The following is a 27,830-nucleotide window of genomic DNA, read 5'->3' as shown; positions in this document are numbered from 1 at the left end:
GTTTATCACAAATATTTAATACTGCCCGAAGCCCACAAAAAATGTTGGACACTTTTTAAATTATTTGGGGCTGCAAATGCATGATTTAGCTCAGTAAAACAGAGGTGGAATCAGAATTTGGTCAAAACGACCTTCTCTAATCCCACCAAGTGTTCCATGCAATTCAGCAAAGATAATTCAGGTTACACAGCCATGTTAACGCTTTCATTATTTACATTATTTTGTCTTGGAACTGGGATTAGTAATTAGATTATAGATCACTTTAGTGCTAGAGAAACTCAGGATAGATTTCCATCTGGACATCCATCCTTAGTGTAGAAACCTCAACGTGGAGTTTCCTTACTGTTGAGTATTTAAAGATTTTTAAGAGTATAACTTCAGTTTCTCTGACATTAGTTATATTAATTGTAACTCTGTCTTAATGAAATTGTTTCTTGGCATAATTTATATAACACTCCACCTCTAGAGTGGTGGTAATCAGTCACTGAAACAAAGAATAAGATTAGGATTTAAAAGTTTTAACTATCAGGAAAGTAAACCTTTTCCCCACATAATGAGATTTTCTTTCTCTGAAAACTAACCTTCAGTTTTATGTTCATTTCACACAACATGGCTTAGAAACTTGTCATTTTGTATGAATGGGTTTAAACCTGCATTTCTTTTGCATGTAAAACATCTACTGACTTCAGTGGCAGTTTTAGAGATGGAATCACCGAATCAAACCAGTAATCTGTGTTATTCCTCATATTTTCTTCAGTGCCATAGCTCTGATCTCTATGAAATTCAGGGCTAATAATACACTGAAGAGATTACTCACTTAAAATCTGGATGTTTATTAGATATCTGTTGGAAATCACTTACTTACTAAGTCTGAGGGTAAAATACTGTCCCTGTTGAAATGCATGAGTTTTGCTATTGACTTCCTAGGGGTCAGAATTTCACCCTGATTGTTTTGTAAGTGTATCTACAACATGTGGTTTTTTTTATATTGCTTTTAATTCTTTTCTGGGCTTGTGTTATTGACCACCACAAATACAGATTTTTTTAAAGTTTTTTTTTTTTAGGAGTGATAAGGTGAGTTTGGTATTTACTTTGTGACATTTTTTTCTTCAAGGGATGTGCTATTTCAGAATTTTGAAAGCTATAAGCCTGAAGTGCAGGAACTTGTATGTGTGGCTGATCGTCTGGGTTCACTGATGCAATATGAGACACCAGGATTTCTTCCAAATAAGAGAATACACAGAGGTATGTTGGGAACTTTCCATCTGGGAATGGAAATGAAAAATGTCGATGCTTGCTCTGATAGCACTTTGAGCTAATAAACTTAGGGCTGATCTACATTTGGTACTTACATCAGCATAGTTAAGTCTCTCAGGGGTGTGCAAAATCCACAATGCTGAAGGACATAGTTATGCCAACTGGTGTAGACAGCCTTAAGTTGACTAAAAATTCTTCTGTAAACCTAGCTACCGCCTATAGAGGAGGTGGATTACCAACAGGTATGCTGCTATAGTGGTTTAAGTATAGACATACTTTTAAACTGATGTGCAGTTGAAAAACTTTTTTCTTTATATTTCCATTCATCTGAAATCTATTACCCAAAGATGTGTAGGTATAAAATTTACAAATAACCACATTTTGTATATTAATGTGTACATCTTTTCTGAGGCATCATGGTCTAACACTGGACTGGAAACCATGAACTACTTAGTCTTACTACCAGCATTAACACTAACTGCTTCTGTTCCCTTGAACAGGTCACTTAACCTGGCTGCTTCAGTTCCTCCTTTGTAAAATGGAGTGTCTTTGAGTGGGCTAACTGGTTCTGTATATTCTCTGTTGTTCAGCAATGGGGCTGGCTGCATTAGAAGTAATGCAAGCTGTGCAGCGGACATGGACAAACTCAAAAGTTCGAATGAATGGGAAAACCAGGCTGATGCAGTGGAGAGATATGTTTGACATTGCTGTGAAATGGCGAAGGTAATGCTTAAGAGAAAAGAGCTACTAAGCCCTCCCTTGTGATACTGATGCAAGTTCCTGTTAGAGACTGGAATTTAAGACAGACTGAACAACTTCACATTTTGTACTAGATGTGGAGGATGATCTCTAGGGAATCTTAGCCCCTGCTGCTTTAACTGCTTCCTCACTTGTGGCTGATCCACTGTGCAGTGTTTGCAGGGATTTTCATAAAGGGATGTTTAACAACTCTTCCTCCACAGGAGGAATACTCTCATAGGTTGAGGTCTCCTTGGTCTGCACTTGGCAGGGATTAGAGGCACTGCACTTTTTCACAAGACGAATTTGAAGAGCTAAAATAAATAAAGGAGACAGAGGGTAGAGGAATACAAATTCAGCTAGCAAAATAGAAGTTGATTATTGTAAAATAGTTTAGATTTTCTTCAGATGCAGAGGACTCTTGCATTGTATTTTTTTCCATGAGTTATTCCATTTATGGAGGGAAGTTCATTAAATAGCACAAACACTACTGAGTTAACTATAGGAATCAAAAAGAATTGGTATGCAGAGTGTACTTTAAAGTTCCTTTTTATAAAGAAATATCTGGGCTTTTTTCTGAACTTTATAAGGAAGAATAAATTGGTAATTTGTGATGGCATGCATTGTTTTTAAATGGTAGCCTGGATCTAACCACCTATCAAGAAGACTTCCTTTTTAGTATCCGTTATGTCAGTTCAAAGAATTGGAAAGATTCAAGTCTTCATAGTGGGTCATCCTTATATATCCTTATATAGTTTCATAAGGATAGGGTCTCCCTCGGATCTCATCCCAAGTTCCTGCCAAAGTTGTTTTGGAATTCCAAACGACCCAATCCATTCACCACCCTGGTTCTTTCCCACAGGGTCAGTTAGTCTGGGGGAAAACTAAACTTCATACACTTGATGTAGTAAGAGCAATGTCCTCCACATTAACAGGAACACAGCTAGACTAGTGGTGGCCTGGCAGACAGGGCTATGGGTCAGGAAATATCCTCTTAGATAGTCTAAGTGGGTCTCCAACTGTGTAAGAACATGTAATGAGTTAGCCAGGTTAAAGCCACCTAGCCACAGTAAAGCTCGTTCCACTAAATCTTAGGCAGTCTCTGCTGCATTTTTGAAGGATGTCCCTTCCTCTGAAATCGATAGGGCAGCAATATGGAGCTTGGTCCACATCTTCACAAGACAGTATTCTTTGGTAGAGGCTTCCAGATCGGATATCTGTTTTGATAGGACTGTCATGCAATCATTGTTGAAGTATTACTCCTGCTACCCACTTCCAAGTAAATACACAATTGTTTATTTGTCAAGATGGATTCTGCACTTTGACTATTGTTCGCAGAAGAGAGAACGGTTACTTTTACACTGCAGTAACTGGTTCTTTGAAATGTGATGTCCATACGGATTCCACAGCCTGCTGTCCTTCCCCCTACTACTATAGAGTTTGGCAAAGGACCTGAGGGACAGTGGAAAGGGGAGGGTGAGGACAGCTAGAGCACTGGCATGACCCCAATGGATATTGCTGGCCAAAAGAATCCAATCTCAGGTGCACACACACCAAAAGCTGGAAGTCATGTTGATAACATATCTTGAATAACCACTGTTACTGTATGTTTGTAACTCTTCTTTATACTATAGTATTGCCTAGAGGCCTTAATCAAGTTATTAACGTGTTGTGCTATACTCCATACAGACATGAAGTCAGTATCTGCCTCAGAGAAGTTACAGTCTTAAAGACAAGATATAACATGGATGAAACAAGTAGGCGAGGGGAATGTAGTAACAATAACACGAAAAGTTTTATCTTAGACTGGCTGTGTGCAGAATTATTAGGTGTAACAAGCTAATCAGTAGTAGCAATCTTTTACTATTTTTAAATGTAAATCTACCCCAAACAGTATTTGAAGCATACTTGTGGGGCAATATTGGGGAAGCTTACCCTGCCACCCACCACCTGTGCTGCACCTGTTCTTTGGATAAATGGAGGACTTTGCTGTTGAGCTAGTGTCCTCCTTTTAGCAGCCCTATATTAGAAAAGATAGGGAAGTGAATAGTTATTGCCCTCTTTTATTCATGGGAAGTGTTCTCAGATACCAGAGATGGATACAAGTTGCTAGGATAGGACATGTGTTTAAAAGTTTCTGTGGGTTCATTTTTTCTAGGAAATATTCTTGTTTTCCATTTTATATCAGTGATATTAGGTAATTTAAAAAAGAGATATGAAAGATTGTAGGTTACATTGCAGCTATATACTCAGCTAGCAAAGAGTTAACAATTTCAAACTGTCTAGCTACTTCAGTGAAAATTTTATGAAGTGCTTTTTTTCCTCTTACAGAAGCTTATACATGTTTCAGTTTTAAAAAAAAAAAATCAGGAACTTGTTTTATGATCTCTGAATTCAAGCTTTGCCTAAAGGCATTGATGCATGAACTAGCTTCTTAGAACCACAGGTTGCATCAGATGGCAGCACAGATTGATAGTTATGTTTAAGATGGAACTTCAGAAATTTTCACAACTGACATTTTCTCGATTTAAAGTATGACCTGGAATAAGACTTCTTTAGCTGCACCAATTTTAACAGGGTCTCTCTTTGTAGGATAGCTGATCCAGACCAGCCCGTGCTTTGGTTAGACCAAATGCCAGCTCGAAGTCTTAGTAGAGGCTTTAATAATCACATCAATCTAATCAGGTATGAAGTTTTTGCCTAATGTTTTTTGCAGTAGGAATTGTGCCAAAATATGTAGGCTGTTCACGAACCATTATAGTTCATTGTTCATGAACACACATTCAGTGTGTACATACTATGTATTGTCTAACATTTTGACTGTTTTTTCCTTTTATTAGAGCTTTTGTTTTTCTTGACTCTTAATGTTTTATATTCTTTATTTTGGGGAGAGATAAATAGGTCCCAAAATAACTTTTCATTCTAGTTTTTATTCCCAAATTAAAATACCTGCTTCATATACCTAAGATTAAATCCATTCTGGTTGATGTATTTTCCACAGATATTTCTCTCGGAAGGCAATACTTCCGGCTGTAATGGCAGAGTACTAGGCAATTTGCATTTCCTACTTTGTAACCATTATCCATTGGTAGTATTTAAAGAGGAAAGATAAAGGCACAGATGTCAAAATACCTAAGAAGCTGAAAGGTAACAGTGCAGTTTCAGAAAAAGGTTCAAATGTCAAAGATTCAAATCGTTGTACGTCCCCTCTTCTTCATACCATAAGACAAGATTCTGTATAGCAAGCATTACAGCTCACATACCATGAAGCAATGGGGAAATGAGAGATGTGTGTGGCAAAATCACTGTCAATCATGGGTGGAGAGTGCAAATACGCATGCAAATATGTAGCCAGGCTCCATCTTCCTTTATGGGAAGCAGAGCCCTTGTTTGTCCTGCTACTTTTATTTCTAGACTGTTTCTCCAAAAGGAAAAAATGAGGAGAAAAAGGTCTTTCTAAAAATATTTTACAGAAAGAAACACTGAAGTTTAAAGCTCCCAGTACATAGGATGATAGTGTGTTCTTTCTCTCAGCAACTCTTGCGATTTTCCCATTCCACAGAATGGAGCCCAGCAGGCTGATGTTTTCTCTGGGGTATGTATAAGTACAGGTTTGGCTGAAGCTCTGATGCAGCTCAGTAATTGCCTTTTAGGGCCAGATATATTAGTTGTTTCCAGCTCTTCAGGGACAACGTTGTGCTCAGACTTCTGTCTTCCTCCTCTCAGATTAAATTCTGCATCCTGGGACCCTTCTCTTGACTTTTGCTTTACCCTTCTCTCTCTCCGATCAAAGACGAAGCAGAATCAAAACTCTCTCCCTTCTTAAAGTGTGAAGGGCAACCCCTACTTCAGTCCATAACTCATTACCTGTTTTTTCTCCAATATGGGAGTTGGAGGGAGAACCTCCAGCTTTGGCTTGTGTCATCAGCAGAAAAAAGAGAACTCGAAGGAATGCCCTACTCTTACTAAGGTTATTAACAGTGAGGAAAGAGTGCCTAGTTTGCAAAGGCATTTCTCTGTCCCTGTCCTCCAGTTCAAAAACCCTGTTTCTCTCTCAGTAGTCTAAGTATTTTTATGCCTTTCTCTCATTGGATAATACCAGCAATTCTATAGCCTAATGTTCCAACAAGTCTAGTGATTCCCTATGAGATGGTTAGGCTATACTCAGTACTGAGATCGTTTACTACTGTATCTTCATAAGGTGTAGGACTAGACTGAATCAATTTTTTATGTTTCCTTTTGGCCTGGTCTGGGCTCCCTGGGTCTGTACCATGGCTTGAATAATACTGATAAGTGCTTTTTTGACAGAAAGATTGATTAATATCCCTACCCGAATTGCTATACGCGAGGGCCAAAATCTTCCCAGACTAGAGAACCTTCATGCTTCCCTATCACCAGTTTGCCTTTATGTCCTTTCTGAGTCCAAGAGGCCACTTTCTCCTTTGCACACTACTGGATTCCATCCTGAGAATAACCTTTTGATCTGGGATGGAATGAGGCAAGAGATGGAGAGAGTAGTAGGTAGTGGTACTCTACCAAGCTCTGCCTTCCATCCACTCATGACATTAGAATGAGATGCCACTTGCAAAAAATTGTGCTGGTCTGCACAAATAGGATAATCCCTTCTTGTGTGCTTTAACCAGCCATGAAATAGTTTGCAATACTGCTAATTCAGATATCATAACGAGGCTTCAGAGTGAAAATCTGTTGAGATGAATGCTATCATTTCATACTTCTGGGCTGTTGTGTCAGGCAGACATAGGCACTGGTTTATGTTCAGTTTCGAAAGCTATTTTCACAACCATAAAGATTGAGAGGCTTAATCTTTATAAAGCTTGGATTCTTGAGCTCAAGAGGGCAGCCTCCAAAAAGTAGTACTGATTTGCAGAGCTGCCATGAGCTACCCAATTTGATTTATGCACATGGTAGTTGGATGAACCAAAAAACGGTGCAGCTTGTTTCAAGGAGTACAAAAGCAGTAAGTTTATTGATTGAGGGTGGAACCCCAGTTCTTGGCCTTCAGGCAGGGTAACATACTTCTAGGATAAAAATGATCAGATGGTGTGTTCAAGTTTGTTTGCTGTAGAACCCACAGTAGACTGCTGGAAAGCTGAAGGTGAGCCAGAATTACCTCTTTTTTTCATATTTTAACATGCAGGATAAAGGTACAGCATGTTCTCCTGGGAGTGGGAAAAAGGGTTTGGAAACTTGTTACCTCTACTCACCTGATTCCCTGGCATATTTATGAAAGGTCTGTGTTCAGCCTAGTCTCATAGGATCCCTTTGGCCCATATTGTCACCTGTTGTTTCTTTACACAATAGTCTTTTTGCTAATAATACCTTCTTTGTCTGGGACTCCTTTATGCAGGCTCCAATTCCATTCAACAGTTCTTACCACTTGGTTCTGGCATCTTGGAGGGTGATAAATGATGGTTTCTGAATTAGATTTCTTTTCTTATAGTGGCTTAACATCTGGAGAGTAGCAGGAAACTTTTCACTGTTGTCATCTAGTCATTCTAATTTGGAACACTTCTGTTGGGTGGTCCTTTTGGGAACACCTCACAAGTGTTTACAAAAAGTCTTTTGACTTGGGATTTTCTTGGGATTCTTTAAGGGTCTAGGGCTTAGTATTCTCAAGTTGCTGTTTCTGCTCTTTTGAGTCAGTATAAGAGTGCCTTTGGCTCACTTCCTGGTTTAGGTGGTAATTTGTCAAATCTTACTTTGTCTTTTTGAAAGTCTAAACTTTTTTTTTCTGGGCAAAACAAGTATTTGAGATCTGCTCAAAGTGATGTAAACTGTCAGTATTCCTCCAAATATATGTTGAAACATCCACTGCTTGAGCATTCTGAGAGATGGCAGTGCCTATCAAGTAGAGAGAGCTGAGGCAACAATTAACTTTTGAGACCCTACCTGATGTTTTGCCTTATTCATTGCCACTTCTAACTGACTAAATTCTCCAAGCTGAAGGAAAGTCTGTTTCCTTCCTTATTTTTACTCCTTCATACTTCTGCCTGTTGTACAGAAAGCTTTTGTGTAGGATGGAATAAGATGGGACATACAACAAAGGCAAATCGTAACAGTTATTGTTTATCATCCTTCCTCTTTCCCTTTCTTTTCTAAGATACATGCTTGTGTATTCTAATTCTATTCAGTGTTTTATTTCCATTGAGGTAAATTAAAATAAGTGGAATTGCGTGAGGAGTAGGGTGCTACACAACGTGAGTTAAGGTGCCAAATAAAGCCCTGAAAAATTATAAAAAGGAGATAGAGACTGGCTATGTACATATCTCCTGTGATTGACAGTGATTTTAGCCTCCTGGTATATGTAGCTATAACATTTGCTATATAAAATCTTGTTTTATAGACTGGAGAAGATGAAGGATTCCTACAAATGCAATAATGGTATGTAATTTTCCCTTTCAAGGCATTATGTATGGCTACAATCCTGACAGGCTTGTTTTGAGAGTTTACAGGCTCAATTCCTAATGTTCAAGGAAGAAAGCACTCAGTCAGCTATTTATTTACAAGCATAGCTTGTAAACTGCTGATTAGATGTTTAATTTCCTGGAAGAGCAATAGAGTTCAGTATTTAAATAGCAACTGGAAATGGAAATGTTCTTGAAAATGTCCTGGAGGTTGAAACATCTAGTGAATTTCTATACAGAGATATATATCTTAAAATTATTGCACTCTACTCATGCCTCTTCCCCACTTTTTTAACGTGAATACTTGATATTTTACAGGGTCCTTAAAATATTCCCTCTAATCTGAATCAGGATTCAATGTATCATCACAGAAAACTTTGATTTAAAAAAAAAAAAAAAGTTATAATCGTATGTGTGGGATTTAGTGACAATTAGTACAAACAAATCCATGAGAAGAGGATACTTAAGTTTTTTAGAACAGACATTACAATCAAGTACCACTGCTCAAAGTAAACTAGTTAAAGTTAGGATGATCTGTCCTTGCATTTACCTCCACAGATAAACACACAAAGTTTTCTACCAAGCTAAATAGTTGTATACAAAAATTATTTCTAATTCCAAATTTGTAATTGTGGTACTGGTTTTTCACTGTACACAAGAATACTGGTAGTAGTGAGGGAGCACCCAAGCAAAGTAAGTTGTTGAAAAGCAGCAAGAGCAGTGACACCTTGAAGATTCTACAAGTCCCCTATTGAAAATGGATGAGTAACTTATTTATTCAGACAAACCTGATTAAGCTTCCACTGCTCTTCAATTCACTGCTGTAGAGAAATCTCATCTCCTGCTTTTGTGAACAGCATATATGTTAGTTATAACGTGGACTATCCTATTAGATGTTTTACAAGTATTTTTTTATTTATCTTCTATCTACAGGGGACAGGTCATTAACATGAGGTACCTGGAATATTTTGAAAAAATACTTCATTTTATCAAAGACAGGATCCTTGTTTATCATGGGTAAATGGTTTATTTATTTTCTCCCTTCCCTTTCAATATCAGTTGAAGCTTTATTATATTCATAGACCATTCCAGAAAGTCTGGGGGAATATTTTCTTAAAGTTCCAGTATCAGCCATAACTGTGCCCTCTTAACAATGGGAGAAGCCAACTAATTGCTATATGAAAGAAAACAAAGTAGTCTTCTCTTTTACATATGAATGATGATAGTAATTCATTTTTAAGAGTACTGGTACCCACCCTTCTGACCTGTATCAGACATGGTTGGATCTTAGCTCTGTCTTACATGCTATGTCGGTGGGAGACGCTCTCCCACTGACATACATACCACCACTGTTTAGGTGGTTTTCTTATATCAGCAGAAGAGCTCTATCCTGTCGACATAATGTGGCTACACAAGTGCATGTGCTGGCAAAACTTATGTTGCGTAGGGGGGAGTGTTTATTCACTCCCCTGAGCAACAAGAGTTTTGCCAGCATAAGTGCTAGTGTAGATTAGAATTTCAGGGCCTGCCAACTAAAGTCTCAAGTCCTAGAACTAAAGGATCCTCTGTTCACAATCCACTGGATTGGAGCTGTGGCATCCTGGCAAAACACAACATAATCTATGACGATGTCATTCCCAAAGACCTTATAGAAAGGGGAGTCAAGGCTTTTGGAGAATTTTACCTGTGGGGGAAGAGACCTCAATACTGAGACAGAATTATATTAATAAAAGTATTATAAGTTATTTTTAAAGCCATTAAAAACTTGTTTGCACCTTTACTGAATATTGATGTAGCTACAAAAAGGTTATAGCCAGGAAGCTTGAAAACATAACAATACACATGGTTAGCTAATTGCTACAAAATGTCAAAATTAATCAGACATTCCAGAAAGTTTCTGCTTCTGTCTCCCAAGGACAAGCAAACCTCAAGCAGACAAGCCATGTAAACACTTTTTGGAAGAAACCTGATTGTGAATGGAAAGTAGGTTTGTGTTAGCAGAGCAATAAATCTAGGTAAAGTGGGCTCTACCAACCCCACTTTCTTGCAAGGAAATTTGCTTGTGTTCTTAAAACTTTACAGGAGCACGTGTAGTTGGAGATATTTTAAACTTTTGTTTGTTTTTTAAATGTTGGAATGATAAACACATTTGTGTTATGCGTACTTGCAAATATAATAGCTAAATGCAAAGCTACTAAGATATCTCCTAGTATTGCTGTGTAAATGGTAAAATGCTTTGTTTCACCATGGAATCTAAAGAACTTGCTAAACGAGTGAGAAACAATTAGTCAGAGCTGGCCAACACTTCTTGTTTCTTTAAATATTTCCAGTAACTTTTTTAAAAAAAAGAATGACTTGGGATCCAACAATTTAAAACTACCCCTTTAAACTACCCTCTGCCTCCCCCCTCTCCTCTCCCCCCCCCCCCTGCAATAGTGTGACTCTAGTGAAGAATGTACTTGCAAGCAAGGCTTTATGAGCTACTGAAGAAACTTCAAAGTCCCTTCAAAAGGTGGCTTCTTCTCCACTGTCAAAAGGGTATGCTCCTCTATCCCAGTCTAGGATACTTGAGCCTCACAGCTTGGCTATTGAGAGTATATGGGATACGTGCGCACGCGCATTGTGATTGCATCTACATAAACAGTCAAATCAAACGTGTTTAGTCTGTGTTTTAACCATTCAATAGCTTATGCAAGTCTGTGAGAGAACCAGACAGTCCTTGCCAATGGGCGCAACCTACAAGTGTATGACCCACATCTTCTAACTGGTCACAGTGGCAAAATGGGTTGTCACAAAGGCCACAATTACAGTTATTAGCAGCACATCTGGTCACTCCACATCCGAAGCAAATGGGCTTTACTCAGAGATGGTGTGGAAGGTCAAAACCAGGGGGCTGGATTGTTGGATCATTCATGATACAGGCATTGGTTATATTTTGAAGCTTGGTCATGACATCTAGTTACACCATCTGGAGGTAGTTCTCCTCTCGTCTGCTTTGTATGTCCCAAATGTCTGAGTGGGTGAGAGATCAGGCTCCAGAATTGAAGATTTGCTACCTTATTACCTGATTTCCTTTCTGAGAGTGACCTCTGTCCCCAGTTTGTCCTACCTAACAAGCTATTTTGGGTGTCTGAGGACCTTTTGGGGATCCAGGTAAATCGTTAATATTGTTGAAAAAGGCTTTATCATCAAGTATGTGTTTAATTTCCTAATGAGAATTCAGCATTTCCTTGCATCTTTGAAAGTATTCATTGGGGGAAAAGGTAAGAGGAGGTGTGGCCAAGTCTGAGGGCCACTCTGAATTATTTGCTGAAGAGGTGAAACCTGAATGTCTAATTTGTGGTGAGTTCAGTCCTAGAAAGAAAATCATTAGATAAAAAATTTCCTATTGTATTGTTTAATTTTCACCCTTTGACCTATTGGTGGGCATTTGCCAAAGAAAATGCAGTAGGATATAATGTAGTAATTTACTCCACTGACCATCAGAAATAGTTGATTACATTGAAACTAGATGGATATTCTGAAAAATGCTAGATTTGTTTGAGCGTTGTATTTCACTCTGTTAAAATTGTTGCCTATTTTTTATTTTAGTGCTAATAATCCTAAAGGTCTGCTAGAAGTTAGAGAAGCACTGGAAAAGGTACATAAAGTGGAAGACCTTCTTCCCATAATGAAGGTAAATTGTGCAACAACCTCCAACTGATGTGGGTAATAACTTAAATGGACAGTTGTATGTCTAATTTAAAATGAATTTAAAGTGGAGGCACTGTGGTTCTGTTCTAAAGAATTAATATACTAATCAAAATGATTGCAAATCTGCTCATCTATGGCTCGATCTTTCCCTTAGATGCATATGTATGTGATGTGTATCTGAGAAGATTTAGTCCAATAATTATTTTTAATTAGTAAAAGAAAATATGCCTACTAAAGGGAGAAAAAAAATGTGTACTGGTTCCTTTAATCTAGCCTTACATTATGAACATTACATCCTCATTGCTAGTATCTCGGTGGCGGGAAGGAACAAAAGGACAAAATGGCTCAAACTTAGCTTATTTTATTAGAGGAAATAGTGAAACAGAGAGGTTACAGGAAGCATTCTGCAATAATGCCACAAAAATTCCAATGTTAATCCCAACACAAAGAGTAAAATAAGAACACAATCTAGAATGAAAGCGGAAAATAATATATGACACGTAGGGGTGGGCATTTTACACCAAAAGTTCCTCATCCACTCTGCAACAATGCCACAGGAATTCTAGCACTATTGCCTACATTAAGAAGAGTATGATGAGGCTACAATCCACGTAAAAGAAATAAAGTAACATTCGGCAGGTAGACACATGCATCTCACACCAGGGGAAAATGCCCACAGTTGTTGTTGTTGTTGTTATTGTGAACGGAACAGCAACAGCACTTAGCAATTAAAAGGGCAAGACAGAGACCCACCAAAAGGATGCCCACTGCGATATACACTTGGGGGCCCATTAGTCTAGTAGGGTAGGCCAAGAGGACTTACACGTACATCCTGGTCTACCTAAACGGGAAGGAAGACGCTTACCAATACAAGAACGAGGAGACCCATTCTTCGTTCTGTTAAGCGAGTGGCGACCAGAGAACCGTCCTGCCCGAGGCATCCGCTAGCACTTCCACGGATCCATGGAGAGTCTCAAGCAGGGAGGGACTACAAGGTCTTCTTATACCTTTTTACCTCAACTAGGGGTAGGTGACGTATATCTCAATCCCTATGGGGATTGGGCCTTATCCTTGTGTTCCATTAGTCTATTGGTGGTTAGTTAGGGACTTTCTGTAATAAGGTGACGTTAGTTGTTTATTTCAAAAAGGTTAGTTTTAGTGCTGACACTACTTAATCTTAATGCTAAAACAGCGATTATTCTGCTGACCAGGCGGTCAGCAGATCTTTATTTTCGTCTCGGGGACTTTTCAGGCCCCGAGTCAGTTCCTCTTTTCATTCAGGGCCTTCCAGAGGGCAGTCTCTGGGTCTGATTCCTGAGAGGCCTAAACTCTTGCCATGCTTGCTAGCAAAGCTTGTAATTACCTTCAGGGCCTCGCTCTTGTCAAGCTAAGCTGATTTTGCATTACAAAGACTTGCGTGCCCTAACAGAGGATTTTTATTTAGAACCTGAATGGCTGGCTCTGCATAACTTTGTAAAACATAATTGAACAAACTGAAGATAAGCGTTTATGGAGTTGGGAAAATGGAATATTTTTTCAGTTCAGGGCCACTGGTTTGAATGTGACCTACAGCAGCAATGAACAAAAGTAGTTGCCCATTAATGGCTGATGTGGAATGAACTGGTGGCTTCTACTCTGATCCAGTGGGAAAGTACCAGAATCACTGAAAACTTACCACAATTATTAGCACCCTTGTTGGCAGCCTCTGTAAAAAGCCTTTGGATTGTGTGGCATGGAAACTGAGTTACCCTCTCATCCCTAGTAACCATTAGGTCCTTCCAGTTCAGGATTCAGTTCTAAGATTTTTCAAATAAATGTAATGTGGGATGAGTCAAGTGATTATTTAAGTCTTTGGAAATATGGCAAGAAGACCTTGATTTTAAAGATTTTTTTTTTAAATGAACAGAATCTAAATGAAATAATCAGACTTGAATAAAGTTTGGAAAGAACATTCACTCCAATCAAAGCACAGAAATTCAAACTGATCAGTTACAGATGTCTTCACATAAGCTCAAACACCACTGCCTAGACTTTCTGCTGGGTGCTCTGATAAGTGCCACAATGTCACATACAAATTACTTTTGTAACGCATAGTTTAGGGATTGTGGGGGGGTTAGGGTGATTTAGGGCCATACCTTTACAGCTCTGTCTGCTTTCAGTCTCCAACCCCCATGCTTATCTTTTTGGAGAGGATACTAGTAAAACTAAACAAAAGCTTGGGGAAAAAAATGAAAGATATTTGATTGCCCTATCCAACACATTATATGATATGGGAAACCATAAATAAGGTCCTCTAAAGTAAAATGGCTGCCAGTTTTTGCAGAGGTGCTTGACAAGGGGAAATGCAATCAGCTGATTTGAAAACACAGATTAGAACAGAGAGATGACAAAAATATATAAATATTCAGGGGACTATGAATTATTTAGCTAGAAATAAAGATATCTTCCTAAGAATTGGCAGCAAATATTCCTGGTCTTCAAAAAACAAACCTGATTATTTTTATTTGGTTTGGATCTCATGTATACCGTTCTCATTTGTACATGTCACATTGGAATGCTGTTTCTCAATAAAAGCTTGGAATTTTTTTAAAAAATGAAATGCCGTTGGCCAAAACATAATTCCATGGATCATACCATTGTATTTTAAAATATCTGGTTGCAAAAGCCATTCACTCAACAATGGAAGTGGAACAATTGTCTTCAATGCTGCCTGGGTAAATTGAGAGTTAGTTCAACTGAGAGTTAGTTCAGTTAGTATTGAAGTGGTCCTGTTATTCAAGTAGGTAGGTAACTTTTAGTATGTTGAATGGAACTTGACTTTTGGATTTATTTGAATAAAGTTCTTGTGGTGTATAATTGACACATTAGTTATGGCCTTTGGCTCAAATTTTAAATTTAAGTCACTATGTTTTGGTTTTGCAAAATTTGAAAATGGGTTTTTGTTTTGTGTTTTTCTCCTGCTGAGGAGAAAAATATGCAAAGGATGTTGAATGAGAGAGTTCACAATTTGTTAACTGTTAGCCAATGTTCTGGAATGCAATTTAAAGTAATTAATTTACTTACAAAGTATAAACATAAAATACAGACTCTACAATTCATTTTACTGCTTTCATATTAATATGCTAAATGGTTAGTATCATATTGGGGCTCGGGAAAACTGTTGTCATCTGTATAGTTCTACTTTATAGTACAAGTTTTTTTTTTTTTTAAGGAGACCTTAGCTGCACTAGGTATCCCTTGTTAAAACTGTCCTCTAGAAATCAGTGTTACAGAACAGTGGCTAGAAAACGTATCCTTCTATATTTATTCTAATATATTTCCTTTTTTTCTGAAAGCAGTTTAACAGTAAAACAAGAGATGGGTTTACTGTAAACACAAAAGTCCCCAGCCTCAAAGATCAAGGGAAAGAGTATGATGGATTCACAATTACAATAACAGGAGACAAGTATGTTTGCTTTAAAAATTCATATTTTTAATATTCTAATATTTAAGGAAATGGCAATGAAGAAATGTTGAAGTAGTATGAATTATCAGTAGCAATTTATTTCTTGTTCTGATGGCATTTTGTACTTTGTGTGATTGGGCTCTTTCTTTTTTCCACTGAACAAAAACTAAAGCTTTGCCATGACTTTTATGCAGATAATTTTATAGATATTTTGGGGTCTCTTGACTCCTGTTATATTGGTTAGGAGAAACAAAGAAGGAACATGGATTACATTTAAGGAATAGTTGCAGGTGGTGTAGATGATTTAGTCTCACTGAGCCTGGAAGTGATTCTCAAGTGTGCAGTGTCGCAGCCGACAAGGACCCTATCATTCATCGCATGCTGTTGAATGCACATTGAAAAGTTTTATCCTCCATCATAGTGTCCACAAAATTCTGATCAGCAGAACTGCGTGGCTGGCAGCCTGGTGAATCAAAGCTGTTTCCACTCCAAATAGTTAAATGTTTCCTGCTCTGAGGACTTTTCAGTCTACTTCACAGACCAGAAAAACTGATCTGAATCAGAATGGATTGAAAACCACCATCATAGTGGATCCATTTTAGAAGTACGGATGGTCAAGACAATGGGATTTGGCCTTCTCAGCTTACTGAAATTTTTTAGGGGTTTGTGGCGCTTCAGGCAATACCTTACAAGTTAGACTCATGTAATACCTAGTTGGTAAATTGTAGTGAGGAGGCATTGGGTCCATTACTGGCGGAGGTAATAAATGCTCCTTTTGAGAGGCAAGAAGCCAGCATCCCTAAAGAATGATTATTAGGCCCGTGTTCAAAAGATCTCTATGGTCCCACTACAACAGTATGGAATTGATCATTTTCTTAGACATTCTTTCCATTCAGATTGTTTAGGGAATTAAATTCCACACCATCATTTAAAGTGCTCTGCAGCCTACTGCAGACTTATTTAGTGTGGAAGGTAGACTTTTTTAATGAATCCTAGTGGATTTTTCCCTTTTGAATTTTAAACTCTAAACCTTCTGCGCATTCATAATGGGGTGATGCACAAGATAGTTTCATTATATTGGGGAAATATTTCTCTCTGTGAAACTGGTCAAATCTATGAAAATTAAATTACAAATGTAAAATTTTGTAAGAATCTGAATAGTTCCACATGCAGACCAAACAATACAATTTTGTAGTAATTGGCACTAATTAGGAAACCATCCCATTTCTGTAGTTTTAAAGTTAACAGAACAAACATGCCACAGAGTCTAAACAAATAAAACAGACTGAAATAGAAAACTACCATGACAGAACATACTTTTAAATGTCTTGTTTTCATATTGTGTGGATGAAGATTTTTTTTTTTCTGAGTGACACCCCTGAGAAGTTACAAAGACAGACAATTTAGCAAAAATAGCAGGCCAAGTGAGGCTCATATTTGTTTGTGAAAACAAACATTCTTGAAACTCAGACATGAAGCAATAACATCCCATTAGAAGGCAAAAATACTGAGAGTAGAACAGTTCATATACCTGCGCAGCACCATACTAGCTAACAGATCTCAAGAAGGAAGTGACATCAAAGATAGGAAAGGCATCCATTGCATTTACTAAACTCAACAGCATATGGAAATCAAATATATACGGCACCAAAACAAAACTGAGAATTTTCAATTCAAACTTAATCTCACTGCTAACATACAGCTGCGAGAGCTGGAGATCTGCTAAAACATGAAACAAAACTAGACACATTTGAAAATAAATGCCTACAAAAGAGTCTGGGCATTGGTTGGAAAGACTTAATCACCAATGAAGAGACCTGAGAAATCACCAACAAGCAGCTCATTTCATGTTTAGCGCGTGTACTCTTGGTGCCAGCCCACAGATTCCCCCATGAAGTTGTCAAGTGAAAACCAACTGGTATGGGAAGGATGTAAATGTAAAAATAGAACTTTAAGGCTCTGTCTAAAAAAACCTCTAGAATTCCTTCCATCAAAATATTAGCAGTTATTTGCAATACAAAATATCTATCAGTTGTCAGTAAGAATATTAAATATATTCTCTGGTGTTTCTATTTCAACCTCAGTGCTTCTCATTTGGGTGGGCAGCAGATTTGTTTTCATGCTTTAAAAAGGGGTGTATAGTAGAAGGTTTTGGAGGAGGGAGGGAATATTAGCCTTAACAATACCGCATTTTTGTGCCTCTTTTGAATATTTAATTATTTAAATAAATTTCAAGACTCTAATCTTCTTTATGTTAGAGTTGGGAACATATTATTTTCAGTGGAAACTCAAACAACGGAAGAAAGAACACAACTGTATCATGCAGAAATAGATGCACTGTATAAGGATCTAACAGCCAAAGGAAAAGTACTAATTCTATCTGCAGAATTTGGGGTAAGGTTTTTATGGAAACAATTAATTTGAAGTTGAAGCTAGCCTTGAATTTTGTCTGGAAATAAGGTGCACATTTTTAACAGAGAAGGTAATTAACCATTGGAACAACTTATCAAGGGTTGTGGTGAATTTTCCATTGCTGGCAATTTTAAAATCAAGACTGGATGTTTTTCTAAAAGATATTATCTGGTTTAAACAGGAATTAATTCAGGAAAGTTATGTGGCCTGTATTATGAAGGAGGTCAGACTAGATGATAACAGTGGTCCCTGCTGGCCTTGTAATCTGTATATAATTAATTTTTAATATCTATGCTATCGTTTTTTATTTTTGTCAAAATATGTTCCACCTTATAATTCTGCACATTGCTCTGATATTCAGATTTTTGGGCATAGTTCCTAAATAAGTAATAAAATTCACTTCTTACTTTAAACGCCACTAGTAATAAGAAATTAAATGAAAGGTTTCCATTGTTTACAGGTAGTCTATTAAGTTGCTCCACTTAGCTGAGTAATAGTTTGACTCCAAACACACAGCATAAAATGTTCCATAATAAAATGCTATTATTTTTTTATCCTGGTTTGCAACCACTGCATCTTACCATGACAAGCACTATTTAATATTGTTCATAGGTTGGTTCGTGATAGCTAGTTGTAAAATGAGAATTGACATAAATACATGACAAAACAATAGAATTGTTTTCAGTTTGATTGCATTCTGCCTGAGTAGCTGGCTGTGCTTGAGATTCTGTGCTTTAAATTTACCAGGGTCTTCAACATAGTATAATGGGCTAATTGTATTTCACCTTAATGCTGGGTGAAATACAATGCTAGTTTGTTAATCAAACTAATTCCTTTTTGAGGAACTTGATCTTCCAATGTTCACAGTAGGGATGGTTCAATTTTATTCAAACTTTCATATGTTTTTCTTTACACACCTTGCTGTTGAATATATTGTATCATTACTTAATGGAAGTGTAATAAAGTACATTAACATTCTTGTATGTTACTTACTTTAGTGTAAAATACGAGATTATTATTTGAGCCCCCGCTTGCATTTATTTTATCTAGGAGGCAGATGCTGTGTGCAATCTAATCCTGTCTTTAGTTTATTACTTCTATAACTTAATGCCACTCTCAAGAGGATCCAGGTTAGTGACTGATTTTGTGCATTATTTCTTCATCTGCTATTCTATTTTAGTGTTTGTGGGATTGTTTATCTGCTTAGTGGATTTGCTAATAAAGGGACTTGTGATAAATTGCAATTGTTTTTCATGCATCTAGGGTCTCTTATTATAATATTCCTGATGCTGTAGCCCTCAGGAGACCAAACCTTTATTAACCACTATGGTCTAAGAGATTAATCATTATTAACTAATTAATCAATAAATCACCACTCCACCAATAAGGCTACAGGACTATAGCTCCTTAGTACCTGAATCCCTGGTTTTTACTAAGGTGTCAGATGTCTATTTTATCTCTAATAAAAAAATAATCTTTATGTGCTCTTTTAATTTTTAACTACGGAATAAGAGGTTGATTTTGTATAATGTAAAATAATTCCAACTGAAAAATATTACAGCGAGAGACTTGTTGCTCTTTATTTTTTAGTGTGATAGCTTATTCGGTGATCATGGGAGCACTGATGGCAAGTGGGAAAGAAGTAGCAGGAAAAATACCAAAAGGAAAGGCAAGTTCCACATAAAAATACACTGGCTCAGCCTAGATAACAGAAGTGATACTCCTAGGAATGGAGAAGCAACTGAAGGAATAAGCAAGGACTGAGTGTGTATCAGGTGTTTGCCCATCCTTTACCATATTGTTTTGCAAACTTGTGGTTGTTTTTATAATTCATTGCTTACTGTGTTTTGTGGATTCTCAGATGACAGCTGCGATACACAGTATATTTCAGCATCTCTTGTTAGCCCTGAGGCTGCAGCTGTTCCCCCCTGATGTGGACCTTCCCACAGTAATCCATGCCTTTAATCTTGAGGCCAGATCACAGTGGTGGCCTCCTGCTTGTGGTTGCCCTTGAAGAAGTCTTTGAAGATGCAGTTTGAGCAGAATGCAAATCTTATTTTTGGAGTGCTGTGGGCACTTATGGGCACACAAACAATACTGTTTCCTCTTTGTTTTCAGATGAAGTTCAATGTGGTTACCATTTACAGAGTTCTAAATGATCTGGAACCCATTTACATGAAAGAGCATCTCACCCCATCTTCTGCCACAGGAGTTATAATCTGTTGAATTACCATTGCTGTTGCTTCTGGAGTTTGAAGTGAAGTTTTGGTCTGAAAAGTGACCATGTAAAAATGGCACCACCTCACTCATCAGATATGCTCCACTTGTATCATCAGTCATATATGCTGACTTTACTGACAAAAATAAGATGCTTCTTTGAATAGTGTCTCTAGGAGGCCACACTTCAGGTGCACCTGCACCTCTCGAGTCAAAGGATCAGAGATTTTTCTGCTAGCAGTGCCTGTTTGGGCAATGCATGTGTCCTATGCCTCCTTGTGCCAGACACTGAGGCTATAGAGGGATGCACAGGTGAACCACCTTCAGCTACTCCTCAGTCTGAGACAGGGCTCTAGTTAGTGTGCCCATCTTGAGTGTATGCCTCAGCTATTTCATATTCTTCTTGTAGTTTGTTTTGTTAGTATAGTTGTCAGTTGTGGTTATAGTTACTAAGTAAGTGTTAGTAGCGAGAGGATAGTGCAGCATTTTTCCCCTCCTCTCTTTTTCCTTGGGGATCCTTCTCTTCCGGCCAGGGCATGCCTGGCTCACCAGGCTCCATACCCTGTCTCTCTTGACAAAAAGTTATACTTGTGAGTGACAACCACTCTGAATGTGTCTGTTGTTGGGGAAGTCCCACACCTCCCAGAAATGCAATTTCAAGCTAGCCTTCAAATTGAGGGCAAGGAAGAACAGGGAGATTAAGCTCAGACTGTTAATAATGGAGCACTCACTTGGAACAGTGTCCGAGTCAGGTCAGGAGGCCCCACCATACATCTGTCTCTCGAAATACATAATGGGAAGAATTAGATTAATACAGACCAATATTAACCAGATTTATGGTATTGCTGAATTTTTTTCAGTAGGCCATCAATTAAAGCTACAGCACAAACATCCACTCTTCCAAGTTTTATTTATTAATGAGGAATGCAATATATTGTTTTAAAACCATCCTTGATTTCATATTTTTATGGCATTTAATCATTAGTGTCCATTAATTCTGATTAAGACATCAGAAGATATGCTAGATTCCACTGCAAAAAGATGAGAACATTGTTGACAACCCAGGTACTTCTCTAATTTCACAGGTTTAATTTTTCTTAATAGGTTAGGAAAAGAATTGGGCATTCTCATGGATGTACCAACAATAAGTTAGCATTTTTCAAAATGTCATATTTTCTTACTCCTTTGTAATTTGTTGATGTGTTTTGTTTCAGTTGGTTGATTTTGAAGCCATGACAGCGCCTGGTTCTGAGGCCTTTAGCAAAATAGCCAGAAGCTGGATGAATCTCCAAAGGTAAATATTTTGTCAAAGAAAAAAAATTCAAAATTATTATATGCAAACTTAAAAAAATGTATATGGCATTAATGAATCCTTAAGGAAATGTGACCTGTGATCGTCCTTAGTAAACTATTAATTTTAAGATGATCACGCTTCCTATGAGCCGGTTTATTGTACTACAGCTTGTCATGATAAAGTTCACCTGAGTGTAGAGGTCATGCACAAGGCCGTGTGTACCATAAAAATCCACTTAGTGCCTATGCGAAGGGTTGATGTGGTACATATGGCCTTGCATAGACCCTCTATATTGGGGTAAATTTCAACATTGGTCACCAGCAAGATACTAGAATTCAATCTGTGTTAAATTGTTTACACTGTAACTTAATACAGATTTTTTTTAAATTACCACCAGCTAAATACTCTATAGCAATTGTGCATAGTAAGATTAGTGACTTTCAATTTTAAGTTTAAAATAAGAAGTCATGGGCCTGCCCAACAGTCTAAGAGCAGTATAAGATGTTGAAGCACACAAAGAGATAAGAATTTGGATTTGGTAGCCTCAGGGGAAAAGTGAGTCACTATTGACCCATCGGACTTTTGGCTAATTCACCTAGTGTTGGAGGGATCCACATCTAGCTCACTTCCTGGAGATTCTCAGCAATACCAGGCCTCTGAGGGCATTTGTGGTGGAGAAATTGAAAGAGGTTAAAAATGAGAGTGTTTTTAGTGCAGAATGAAATCTAGTATTTTAAAACCACCGTTTATTACATAACTTTAGAAGATGACCAAACAGACTTTTTATAGGCTGAAAAAAATCCTTCAGCTGAAAGTATCCATATAAAACTTAAGTACCAATACATAAGCTGGAGCAAATTGTTGAGGTGAGATTACAAACACATGAAAATAGGCGTTTATTGCTGTCCTAACTCTGTAAGTGGTCTATTTTCATGTCTGTTTCTCTCTAGAAAAATTCCCTCTGCCCTGAAATTTCTTTTTATTTTCCTTACTCAAGTAGCAAAACTTTCCTTAAAGGTTTTATTTAAAAAAATAAATAAATAAATCTGAGTGACTGAGATCAAAGTGTAAAAACAAAATAGAATGATAATTCTTTTTTCCGTTTTCTTTTGGCACTCACCTGTCTCAAGTTAGAAGTTGTCATGGACAACTCCTCAAATGAAAACAAGTAGTTCTTTTAATTTGTAAACCAAATGCCATCAGAGTTACATAGCAGCTTGAACACAGGATTTTCTTAATTTAACAGGGCCTTTTACTGCAATGTTTGAAACGTACATATATTCTAGTATGTATATTCAGACATTTACAATGGAGTAAACACATTAATTCCTTGTAACATGTACTCTCATCACAAAACTGCCACAAACTTGGCACTAATTGTCCCTTTGTGGTCATTCTCAGTACAAAAGCAAAAGTTTGAATGGGCTGGAGACTGAAATAGGTTCCTAAACATTCCTAAAGGGATTCCTCTAGGTCAGGATTAAGGTACTCTGTGGGGTAGTTTAAGGAAACCCTGGGCAGTTGCTCTGAGCTGTACCTCTTCTGTTGATTGACAGCCATTGATGATTAAGTTAAATGATCTGCTAACTTTCTTTAGAACTATACTTTATATAAATGAAGGAAAGCGTAAACACTCAGATGCATTAATTTGAATCTAAAACTGATTGCACTATTAAATAATAAATTTAATTGTAAGTGCAACAAATTCAATTGCCTTATATAAAGGAAAGGAGGAATATGTTAAATACTGCACTGATGCAACATTGAAGCAGACCATTTTTTGTTTGTTTTTTAAATTAAGAGTCCATGCAACTTTATCATTTTGTATACATTATGGTATTAAAATTAATACTCATGGTGTGCAACCTATAAATGTTAATTCTGCAATTTTTCTCATGCTTTTACATGAATCTATTATTAAAGCATTAAAACAAGTGTTGACACTACCTTCACTATGAAGAGTAATGCAAACTCTGAATGAAATCAACCTCTCCCAATTTGTGGATAGCAGTTTGAAGTGGTTATTGTACAAAATGAATAATGATTGTTAGAAAAGTAAATCTTAGTTCATCTTAATTATTGCCATCCCAGAAAGCTCCTTTATATGGTGATGCCTAATCCTCCATGCTGACGCTACTTGCTGAGGTGTGTGTCATAATGAACAAAAGATTTGGACAATAAACTCCTGACCATGAGTAAACTCTAAATCAGTACAGACTGAAACTTTCTCTGTGAAGTAAATTTTTAAACTCTATTGCAGTTTGTTAATTTTGTTTTCTTTTTCAGTATTTCTCCTTCTTACAAGAGTCTCCCATCAGTATCAGAGACTTTTCCAACGTTAAGAACAACGATTGAGGTGCTAAATACAGACTCTTCTCGTTGTCTTAAAAAACTATAGTTGCTGTGTAATTTATACAAATAAAGGGCCAAGACCTCTTGTTTTGTAAATTATTTTTGAAAAGGAAAAATTATGAAGAAACTGGGTCCTTTGTTACTTTTGATACAATTTTTGATAAATGTAATACTTGAACCATTTTCTTTATCTTTGGGGCTCTCAATAGAAAAGGGAAAATCTTTGATTGAAAATATATGATGAATGTGAGGGGGATGATGATCTCATTTGTTTCCATAAGTTAATGCCACTGCTTTCCCGATAGCAAATTTATTTCAGAGACCAAACCTAAGGATGATATGATATAATTGAAATGGGAACTATTTTGAACCTGCTGCAGATATGGATTTTGTTCTTAAAGAATGTTTTCCTTAATGCACTTTGAAAATCCCATATCTCCTCTGTCTTTCAGTCAGATGTCTTCAGGTTCCTCAAAAAACATTTAACTGAAAATGTTATGAACCATACCTGAGCATGTAATGCATAGATACACACTTTACATAATGTAGTCCTGTAAAGAAGTGTTTCAAAGACCTGTTTGACAAATATGTCAGGAATGCTTGTAAAGAAATTGGTTTCAGAAAAACAAACTTTGGAAATAAAAATAAACAAATGATATGCTTAAAATGAGCCTTTTCTGGTGAGCAAATGACAGAGTTATACTGACAGGCTTTCGGTCACCTGCAAGTGAGGCTGGCATGCTGTTGTTGGGTTTCTTGATGAGGAAGGGCACCAATAGGTGTGAATGTACCGGGAGAGCCACCTGGGGTGGAGCTTAAGCTGGTTTGTCAGATGGTAGTAGGGAGAGGCAGCATCCTGGGGAACTGAGGGCTAGTAGGGCAGCCCATCAGGCTGGCTTGGCTCAACTCAGGCAGTAGGAGCACTACAAACTGTATTTCATAGAAAGAGGTGTTTTCTTTCAGGCAACAACAAAAGTGACCATCACTGTTTGTACAGAGTCCCAGTAAACTGTGGCTTATCTTCAGAGGCAGGGGGAGCTCTGTAGCCTATGCATGTTCTGTCTCCTGAGTGATCTTGGCAGCTTTTGTGAAGCAGTCTCCAGTAGACTGTGGTGGGTGGGTTAGTTTCCTCAGTGTGACTCTCTTGTCTGGACAAGTTTTTTAGGCCTTTAATGTTCTCCTGCACCTCAACCTTCTGTTTCTAGGATCATGACTTTTAACACTTTCAGAAGCCTTTATTTACAATATCCCTTTACAAACTTCACTCTTTGTTGTCACAAGCACTTTGTAGGCACAGTATTCCCTCTGCTAGTCACAATTAACTATGTTCCTCGTTTTACACACTCCGGATTTTCCAGCGCTGAAGGTTATGTGGGCAACTGCAAGGCTGTTCCCAAATCAGAGAAAGTGTGAGAAATATCTGAGAGCAGTTTCTTTGCAAGGGGTAGAAAAAGGACACACCTGCAGCCATGTGGAGCTTGAATGTGACAGGTGCAGAGATATCATTTAGCAGCAGGGGGCGGGCAATCCCCAACACCCTGATTATCAGACACTGCCTAAAAGAAAATAGCTACACAACTTATTTAACCCTTCTTCCCCCAGGCAGTGGGTGCTGCAGCTCCCTGATGAACTCTAGCACTCAGCTTCCCCTCTCTAATGCCCTACTGACACAAGAAGTGGCTTTTGAATTTTAGAGGCAGTACATGAGGAATAAATAATGTCCCCCAAAAGAAAGTGGCAAAGAACCGAGAATGCCCATGTCTAGGTGACTGAAAGGAGGGACCTCTGAGAATAGAATTTGGATGGACTTAGGGAAGGGAGGGGAGTTTAAAAATTCTACGCCTGCAGAGGAGTTAGTATTAAAAAAAAAAAATACTGTGCTGTCACCAATAAACTATTAGAGTAACTGTTACTACTCCATAGTTAAGGTTAACATTACAGTTCATAGCGCACACCAAAGCTACACTAGCAGGGTAATAAAAACATCCATTTCCTTCCACTTATCTCTTCTCCTCCCATCCATTACTGAAACAAATCATACTTTGTTCCACATTAGCTACTCCCCTATGTAATGCAAATGCTGTTAGAATATTTTCTTTCCATTGTGCATTTGTAACTCCCATTTAACGCTAATGGAGTTGCAAGTGCAGCAAGAGTGGTCCTTTGGAGAGACGAGATAATAGAAGTTCGGATTAGATTTTAAAGATGTTTGAATCTTAGTATATTATTGGTATACATGCACTCACTAGACTGCATGTTTTAATGTGTGTTGGGTGACTAGGTCCAGACAGTGCTTGAAGACCTCAGTTGCAGGTAGGGTGATCAAACAGCAAGTGTGAAAAATCAGGACGAGGGTTGGGGGACAATAGGCACCTCTATAAGAAAAAGTCACGAATATCAGGACTGTCCCTATAAAATTGGGATATCTGGTCACCCTAATTGCATGCAGACCCAGGACTGCAAGGACAGTCAGTCACGTTTGACTGGAAAGTGCTAGAGCCAGCCAAGAGTTATACCAGTAACAATGGCTACAGCAGGAAGTATACTGATTATTCCATTCCCTTCCCCAAAGAGTTTTTTTTTTTTTTTCCTGGGATGCTACAGAAATGGACAGACGTTGCACAAAGGGTCAGAAGAGCAGTCGGTTATGAGCCGGGCCCATGTCTGTCTGTGCACAGTAAGTTTTCCCTAGAGCCCATGCTCTCTTATCCACTCCTGTCTATGTAGAACAGGAAAACATTTCTGAGCTGGATATTCAAAGAGCAGATTTTGTTTAGTCAACACTCCAGCACTTCTTTGTCACAAAGTTCCACCTTTTCCTAACAAAAAGGGGTTGGGGCTTACTGAGATGAAAATTGAATAATACTTGAAGTGGTCCCATCAGAAGGTAGAATCAAAAAATATCCTTGGAAAAGTATGGAGCCACTGAGCTAGAGATGAGTTAATAACAGAAGATAATTTCATTAGGGAGGCTGGTAAGTCAAGAGGGGCCATTAATCATAGGAAAGGCAGCTACACTGATGAAACACCAGACATGCTTAAAGAAAACAGTACGTGTGATGCAATAAGAAGCAATCACTTCTTTTCAAAAAGGGATTCCAGCCACCACCATAGTTTTGCAATGTGTTTCTTATTAGTAAATATTTGGTAGCTTAATTTTATAAGTAGGTCCAGCCTACCTTGTATTTCATAGTCTACATCCACCTCATAAAATTGCCACAGCTTTTGGGATGACTGGCATTACTTGCTCAAGAGAAGGAAGCCTGAGACTGGAACAGAGCAGAAGTTGAAGTGCAGACCTTAGGTTCACTGGCAAAGCTTGTATAAAGGAAAAATTTGCACACAGCCTTCCTGCACTGTCTGGCTCTAACTAGTGCTAATGGTCATTCACTTCAAACTTTTATGATCAAAATGGAGTACATTTAAAAGCCTAAAATAAGTGTGGTTTTCCACATAAGAGAAACGATAAGTGTGAGCTGTTAAGATGATTTAGTTGCCGTCAAATTGTGGTGTTGGGAGTCTTATCTTGTTCCTCCTCCTCCTGCTTGGACATCTTTTCTACCCCCCTTCCTATAAATATTACTCATTTTTATGTACCTTCTATCTAAGGATCTCAAACTTTTTACAAACAATAATAAACAAACACCCCTATGGTAAAGGTGATTATTTCTAGCCTGCTGGAAAAACTGAGGTACAGCAGCTTTGCAGCTGTTAGGAATAGAGTCCAAATCTCCTGATTGGTTTTATTATAGCCACAAGACCTCTTTACTTCCAGATTATAAATTTTCCTGTGGTTTGTATCATTTAGGCAGCAGGGGGAAATATGCTGGGGCTGGCTAGCTAGGAATTTACCTTTGTGCTTTCTCTTCTGCTGTCCCTCATGCCTGGGAGGAACGCTTGATAAACCTCTGCAAAGCTACCGCAATATCCTTCAAATCCCTCTTTAAAACTCTTCTCTGTTTTGATGCCTATAAAAAGCTTGACAGCTTGGTTGCTG

General features: G+C 37.8%; 1 protein-coding gene across 3 annotated transcripts in view; it reads left to right on the top strand.

Annotated features, from left to right (window-relative positions):
- The window catches only part of TTC13 (tetratricopeptide repeat domain 13), a 57,037-nt gene extending 33,121 nt beyond the window's left edge, over positions 1-23,916 (top strand). Inside the window, exons 13-23 of one of the 3 annotated variants that reach the window (XR_010917623.1) lie at positions 1,115-1,245; positions 1,848-1,980; positions 4,588-4,680; positions 9,354-9,437; positions 12,012-12,096; positions 15,449-15,558; positions 17,817-17,952; positions 19,021-19,100; positions 19,561-19,745; positions 21,402-21,481; positions 23,768-23,793. Coding sequence is in view for 2 of the 3 variants with exons in the window: in XM_067536003.1 (XP_067392104.1) it covers positions 1,115-1,245; positions 1,848-1,980; positions 4,588-4,680; positions 9,354-9,437; positions 12,012-12,096; positions 15,449-15,558; positions 17,817-17,952; positions 19,021-19,100; positions 19,561-19,639; positions 21,402-21,481; positions 23,768-23,879 (1,123 nt within the window). In the remaining variant the exon portion in view is untranslated. Of the gene's footprint in view, positions 1-1,114; positions 1,246-1,847; positions 1,981-4,587; positions 4,681-9,353; positions 9,438-12,011; positions 12,097-15,448; positions 15,559-17,816; positions 17,953-19,020; positions 19,101-19,560; positions 19,746-21,401; positions 21,482-23,767 lie in introns of all 3 variants that reach the window. The other 2 variants (XM_067536004.1, XM_067536003.1) reach the window with 2 other exon arrangements.
- The last annotated feature ends 3,914 nt before the right edge of the window (positions 23,917-27,830 follow it).

This window comes from Emydura macquarii, unplaced genomic scaffold, assembly GCF_026122565.2.
Source record: "Emydura macquarii macquarii isolate MOO-44397 ecotype Brisbane River unplaced genomic scaffold, CSIRO-AGI_Emac_v2 contig_3517, whole genome shotgun sequence".
Classification (NCBI taxonomy): Eukaryota; Metazoa; Chordata; order Testudines; family Chelidae; genus Emydura; species Emydura macquarii.
The sequence above is the reverse complement of the archived record's forward strand: the minus strand, read 5'-3'. Positions and strand labels throughout refer to the sequence as shown.